At 36.2% G+C, this 7,907-nt stretch overlaps 1 protein-coding gene across 1 annotated transcript; it reads right to left on the reverse strand.

The window, feature by feature from the left end:
- Positions 1–2,549: 2,549 nt before the first annotated feature.
- Positions 2,550–4,749, reverse strand: LOC143538976 (uncharacterized; the record flags this gene model as incomplete). The annotated part of the gene is made up of 4 exons (XM_077032411.1): positions 2,550–2,968; positions 3,056–3,198; positions 3,833–4,305; positions 4,498–4,749. Coding segments are annotated over 4 exons (1,287 nt in total), but the record flags the coding sequence as incomplete, so codon positions are not given.
- Positions 4,750–7,907: the final 3,158 nt, after the last annotated feature.

Here is a 7,907-nt window from a genome sequence, read left to right on the forward strand (position 1 = left end):
ATATTTTTAAAATCTATTTTATATATATTATTAATGTATATATATATTTAAAATCTATTTTATATATATTATTAATAAATATATAATTATATATATATTTTTAAAATCTTTTTTATGTATATTACTAATAAATATATAATTTTAAAATCTATTTTTTATATATTATTAATAAATATATATTTTTATATATATTTTTAAAATCTATTTTATATATGCTTTTAAAATCTATTATATATATATTATTGTTATTTTGTAATAATAACGGACACCAAAATAACATTCACACAGCCACCACTATTTCTGAACGGAATTATTATGGTTGTGTAGATGCTATTTTCGGACCCCGTCGTCATTATTTTCTGGTGGTGGTGGTGGTTTTGGTGGTATAATCTGGGGGATGTTTTGAGTGAAAGGTTGAGCGTTTATTTTGATTTTGGCGATTTGAACGGTTAGAACCCGTGAGTATTTAACATCTTCAAAAAATAAAGTCGATAAGCCGCGGATCGACCACTAAGCCGCGGATCCGATTTACAGCAGAATCCGCCGCAGATCGACCCCTAAGCGGCGGATTCGATCTACTTTTTGAAGATATTTATTAATATTTTAATATTTCTGGTACTTTTTTATATTTTAAAAAAAAATATATATTTTAACATGATATATTTAATTATTTAAAAAATATATGTTATCGAAAGAATTTTTTTAAATATCATTTCTTATAGTTTTGAAATAATTTTTTATCATGTTTTATATTTTTAAATATCGAAATTAAAACTTGTTAAAAATATATTATTTTAAAGTTATATATGTATCATGTTTTATTTTTTTAAATAAACATATTATCAGATATATTTGTTTAAAAAATATATTATTTTTAAGTATTTATCATGTTTTATTTTTATAAATAAACATATTATTTTTAAGTTTTTATATTGTTTTATTATTTTAATATTACTGGTACTATTTTAAACTAATAACAATATATTTTAATATTATTTTAATATTACTCCCACTAAAAATGGATTTAAACTAATAACAACACAAATCTTTTAAACTAAATATCATTTTTAAATAATTTTTTATCATGTTTTATTTTTTTAAAAATTGAAAATCTTAAATATCATTTCTTATATTTTTAAATAATTTTTTATCATGTTTTATTTTTTTAAACAAATATATTATCAAATATATTTGATTAAAAAATATATTATCTTTAAATTATACATTTTATCAAGTTATTTGTATTAAAATTTGATGATAACACAAACATTTTATTCTTAATTATTCATAATAATACAAAATATTTTATTGATTCATCTTAAATAAACTGCCTCTTCAGTTTGCACTCGCCAAGTTTCCCTTATTCGCATATACTCTTTTATACGATCTTCGTACAAAGACCTCCATTCGTGCGCCGCTTCATTAGCGTATCCTTCCCATTGACGTGCCGGTAGCGGCACGGGGAAATTCCCTTCTAATTGTATGTTGAGCCAATGATTATCCGCCACATTTAAGACTCCTATTACCGGGATCTGAGATAGTGGTTCCGGACCCATTCTTATTGGGAAGTAACTCTCACTGGAGGTCAGATGGATATTGATTAAAACACAGTCATACGTCTGAGCCACTACGTGTCCGTGCCCTGGTAACTTATCTTTTGCTGGAATAAAGCAGACGTTGAGTAGTCCAGCGAATCACGAACCGTGTCATAATTACCGTTTATCTCGTAGTTCAACCTGTGCGCCCACCACAATTTGTTAGTGTCCATCTCATTCCTCATGCTTGCTCTGACCTCCTTCCAGTTCATTTGACGCATGCCTAAGCCGACTGCGATTGCTCTGAAACCGCAATTACCATCTGGCTTTACATCTTTTATACCTGAAATGAATGGGTATGCCTAGGTGGGAATGAGGTGCCTATAACTTTCTATGATTGGGACCCCCTTTGGGTCACGCAGTAATGGAAAACCGAGGTCGGTTGGAGTCTCTTGCTTTTTAGATGAGCGTTTCGGTGGTTTAGGTATCTTAAACCGGGCCTGAGACTGAGACTGTTAACGCGATAACGAATGGGTGGGGGCTTCGGGTGTTGGTTCCCGTGACAGAGAGGGGGCATAGGAGCTGTGTCTGTGGGGATCAAAAGACATGGAGGGGGCGTAGGAGCTGTGTATGTGGGGATCAAATGACGGGGAGGGGGCGTAGGAGCTGTGTCTGTGGGGATCAGTTGACGGGGACGGGGAGTACGAGCTCTGTCTAGGGGTATCTCTTTTCTTGGCTTGTTGGTTTAGATTTGAACGCCCCCTATGGTCCTCTTGTTTCTCAGGCTACTCCTTGTTTGATTTCCCAGGAAGAACATACATTATCTTTGATAATAGACTTTTTTTTTGCATTCTGTTGTTTAGTCCTAGAACTTGTTTTTTCACATCTTCCAGTTCCGCTTCATAGTCTGGTTCTTCGTGTCCAACAAACGCCGGACTGAAATCGAGCTTCCTCCAAAAGGGGCCTATGTCTTTTAATGGAACGCGTATATTGTTAATAGTGTACCAGTTAAGCTTACAAGCACACGACAAGCCCCATGATGTTTGTAACCGGTGGTCGCACTCCGCCCCCCGTATCTTGCAATGTGTCAAGCAAGGTCAGCTCTTTGTCAAGTTTAGCGATAGCAAAAAGTGACACCCTGTTATGTAGCTTGTCAAACAAAGTCAACTTATGGTACTTCTTGATCCTAACACGAGAGTCTTCAAGGGTCGCACTGATATCTTCCATTTGGGAATTCACGACTTCAAGGGCAAACGCCGCAATAGAGTCTAGCGAATTGTTTGAACCCGGAAGGTATCTCTTCAAGTTCGCATGCTGGCCCTCTACTCTGTTTGTTGTATGCTCGCCGAAGTTTAGTCGGTCATCAATCCAGCACGACACCAACTTCTCTTTGTAGGGTACCAACCAGTTGTCGCGAATATAATACCAAGCCTCTACAAACAAATAATAAAAAAATAAACAATTTAGGCAATGTACAACTAGAATCTAAAATCATGTGTACATAAAGGACAAAGACTTACCACGTCTGTCGCGTCCAGCTAACGCTGCTTCCATTTGACCGCAGTTGTAGTCGTACATAGATTTTGTTGGCGACTCATACAGTACTTTCCACCAGTAATTGAATGATTTAAAGATATCTGTCTGAAAAGGACTCTTATGTTTTCTGTGTATGTTCTACATGATGTGCCACCTACAAAGGTTTTTGGTAGCATTGGGAAAGACTGTTTCACAGGCATTCATCAAGGCTTGGTCCTTGTCAGTCAGGATGACACGCGGCTCCCTACAATCGACGAGCATGTCTTTAAGGCGTTCCAGGCCCATGTGAAGTTACACTCTTGCTCCCTAAAGATAACTGCGTGCGTAATACAAAAAGACTTTGATGTCGACGTCACACCAAAAAACTGAACGAACGGCCACTTGTACATGTTGGTTTTGTACGTCGTGTCAATCAACAACAAATCTGGGAACGCACGCCACATGGTATGCGACTTCTCGTGACAAAAGAAAACATTCTCCGTCCTATTGGTGGAAGGATTCTCCCATGTGTAAAAGGTAAACCCATGGGTTTGAAGAAAGTTTTTAAGTACCTACGTTGGGTTTAACAAAAAATTAATAAATATTACAAATATTCTTATTAAACATCATTATTATAATTAAATGATATTATAAATAATTTTCTTATTAAATCTTACAGAATATATATATATTTTATATATGGTAAAACAAAATAATATATATTCTAAATAATATATATTAAAAAGACATTTACAAAATAATAATATTATGAAAACAAGTACCTGTATGGGGTTTCACCAATTTTATCTTGGTCATCAATAAGTTTCACGACGTTGTATATATCCCTAGTAATACATTTGTTACCGGGAAACCTTTTCTTTATGGCTGACTTAATTTGAGCAGCCCTCAGACCCTGCCTATGCAACGCCGCAACCATATCAATTTCCTCGTCGGTCAGTTTCCTTAGTGCCGGGTGCCCCTCCTCAAACAAAACAGGTTCGTGGTTGTGCGTCTCGTTGACAACCTCTAGCTTCCAACAACCACCTGGCGCGTGGTACCTCCCGACAAGTTTAAATGGACAACCCCTTTTAATACTCCCGGTATACCTCACCGTTCCCTTGAGTTTTGGTTCCCCACCTCGATTGCATACAAGTTCAACACTTCTCTCCCTTGAACGTTGCACTGAGATAACACAACCATGCTCACGTCCTGTCTTCTTAACCCAATCCACCAACTCAGCAACAGAATCAAAATACTGATATCAAATAATGTAAATAAAGTAATATTTATTAACGTGTTGAAAAAGAATAATAATAATTTTTTTTTAAAAAGGTCATACATTATTAGTTACATAAGAAAATGTCGTCTCCCGTATGTAACGATCACCATCATCATCATCATCATCATCATCATCATCATCATCATCATCATCATCATCATCATCAACATCAACATCGCCTCCTTCGCCGTGAGCCTCTTGAATGCCATCAACGACGTTGCTCGTGACTGGTCTTGCCATGTATGGTTGCTCTCCTAAAGGTAACTGGTACGAATTATGGGTTTCGTAATACGGACTGTCTACATGTAACTGCTGCGAAGACTGACCATAAGACTTATCGACTCTGGCCTCATAAGTATTCGACGATGTCCTGTTATCCTCCGGCCACGAAGGGTGACTACCTCCGTATATGATATACGCCTGATAAAAAATATTTGGCAAGATAACGTATAATATTTAAAAAATAACTAAAACGCTGTTGTACTGTATAAACACACTAAATAACTTTGTCAGGATTTGGTAAGTCGTAATGCTCGATATTTCCATACCCCGGCTCATGGTTCAAGTCGGGAAGTTCATTCAAATCTGGCAAGCCCGACTGCTCCGGCTGATCGTTGTATGCGTAGCCCGACTGCTCGTCGTTCCCGTCACCAAACAAAATATCATATAAGTCCATTATATTTTAGCAAACACAAAACACAAATACTTTCTATATTTTCACAACAAATATTTTCACAACTAAGAAAAAGAAGGGTCGATGATATATGTAGAGAAAGGGAGACGGATGTGCCAAAATTAAATTATTGCCTTGATCAGCGGCGGATCGATCGATCCTCGGCGTATTAGGTACGATTTATGACGGATTTGATCTGCCGATGTTGACTTGTACTCGATAAGCGGCGGATCGACCACTAAGCCGCGTATTTGGTACAAACATAATAAGACAAAAGCTGTTGACATAATAGGACAAAAGAGGGTGATCCTCGGCGGATCGAGCGATAAGCCGCGTAGTGGGTGGGTGTTTTCATTTTTGGGTGGTGTTTCTAGTAGGACCCTTTCGAAAAGCTAGTTTTAGATTTTTTAAAAATACCCCTCAACAAAACAACAAATATTTTGTTCGGTTAATCGAGTTGTTCACATGTCACAGGTCAACGGGTAAGGGTTATGGAGAGCCGAACTCATGGGTTTACTTGAATACATACATTAGCAAGCAAATACTTGTTACGTTGCATTTGCATGGACTTGGCCTTTTAATTTGTTTAAGGTCTCGCGATTATTTAGGAAGAATTTGTTGAATAGCTGTCTACACGTGCATTTGTTTAGTCTACCTTTTCTTTTAAGATAAAGAATATGTTTTTTTATTTATTACTAGGTTATAGACCCGTATACAATACGGGGTTGTGTATAAGAAAGCTAAACTAAACATCATGAATTATGTTTAACGTGGATTCACAAAAGCAGATAATCAAATAACATGATTGAATAACTAAAAGTTAGGATATACAAATAAAAACCACTTGATAATGTGGACCAAGAAATTATTGTAGTTCAATTCACCCCTTGTTAATTTCCTCTCTAACATTGCTCATTCGCTTGCTGTAAAAAAATTACCGACTTCATTAAAAGAAACAAACGCAATGAAATCATTCATGTAACAATCTAGATAAATACATCTGATATCTAACATTCCAAGTGTAAGATCATATTCATTAGGCCCTTTTCAATATCTTCAAAATAGATTTCATATATACTTAAACCTATGTTCAACATTCCATCTGGATGAATTCTACTTAAGTGAGATCTTGTGGCTGCACATGCAATTCTATGTATTATTCCACTTAAAATACAACATTCAAAGTAAATGAGAACTAAATACAGTCCGGGTTTTCAAAACTAATATCATTCACTTAAATTGTAGTTTTAATGCATAAAACCTCTCGTCCTACATTATTTAATTTAAAAAAAAACAAACTATTATTAAAAGGGATATTGGTTTTTTATACTCCCAACTTTCCCTCATTGGTAGATAACACTCCCAACTTTCGATTTGTCACCCACCACTCCCAACTTTCACCCTATTTTCCTTACCACTCCCCGTCTAAATGAACACTAACCTCGTTAATGTTTTGGACTAAAAATGTCATTCAAATTATTTGAGGGGGTAAAACAGAAATTTTATTTTTAACACACAACCTCCATTTCTGGTGACCTCGTTTTTCCTGCGACCTCTTTTTTTCCGGCGAAATTGAGTTTTCCGACTATCTCGTCTTCAGAAAATGAAGATGGCTCATAGGTGTAAAAAGGTGATGGATATCATGAAGATTGTGCACCAGTGGATATATGATGGATATATGATGAAGATGGTGCTCGCCGGAAACCTGCAACTCGATTTTCCGGCACGCAGGCGATCCCGGAGGGTGGCTGGGTGAGACATTGGTGGTGGCGGGGGGCGTGGGTTGCGGTTTTGGGGCGGTGGGCGGTGAAATGATAGATATGGTGTTCGCCCGAAACCTGCAACTCGCCGGAAAACTCAAATTCATATGTGAAGCTCGGTGAAATGATGGATATGGTGTTCTGAAAGACGAGATAGCCGGAAAACTCAATTCTCCGGAAAAAATGAGGTCGCCGGAAAAACGAGGTCACCGGAAATAGAGGTTGTGTGTTAAAAATAAAATTTCCTTTTTACCCCCTCAACTAATTTGAATGACATTTTTAGTCCAAAACATTAACGAGGTTAGTGTTCATTTAGACGGTGAGTGATACAGGAAAATAGGGTGAAAGTTGGGAGTGGTGGGTGACAAATCAAAAGTTGGGAGTGTTATCTACCAATGAGAAAAAGTTGTGAGTATTAAAAACCAATTGTTTTGTGTTAACCGAACCCATTTGTAACAATTAACTAGACCCACCAATTTGTAACATCTCAAGTATCTAGAAATACTTCATGATTTACAAGTTACTTGGCAAAGATTAGGACTGAGCATCGAACTAAGCCAATCCACCTTAAGGTTGAATTATTATCCCGTCAAGTGTTTTGAGTATACTTGATTAAAACCGAGTCAGCTCAGGTTAGCTTGATTCGGCACAATTTAACCAACAACCAAAGAGCCATATTCGAAAATTAACTTAGGCAAATGACTTAATAAGAAACTGACTATAGCCAAAGGGCCAAAATGCAAGTTATTACTTGTTAGTTCTTTACTTGGCCTTTTAAAGGGGAGATACAATCTCAAGTTTAGTGTTCTCACAGTCTCACAAATGTGGGACGGCTATATAAAATTTACATTTCTAAGTTCGGCTTAGGTTTTTAAGTGTTCTCACCAATTTCTCTCTGTTATTTTTTTTTGTTTCTAAGTCATTACTTGTTCTTTCAAAAGCTGTGGAATCAAGACTAAATTTGATAGCTTGACTGCTCGTCAAACATTCAATCCTCTAAATTCAAATAAACTTTTAAGAAATCCCCAAAATACCCCTAAACACGAATAATTTGGCTTTAACCCTTTTAGATTTTAGAATTGATCTTCATAAACTGCACGTCCAACAAATTTCTAATTATACCCTTTGTGCTCAAATTTTGACCC

This window comes from Bidens hawaiensis, unplaced genomic scaffold (genome assembly GCF_021521415.1).
Source record: "Bidens hawaiensis isolate Kalapana, Puna unplaced genomic scaffold, B.hawaiensis_p1.1 tig00011787_1, whole genome shotgun sequence".
In the NCBI taxonomy this organism is placed as follows: Eukaryota; Viridiplantae; Streptophyta; class Magnoliopsida; order Asterales; family Asteraceae; genus Bidens; species Bidens hawaiensis.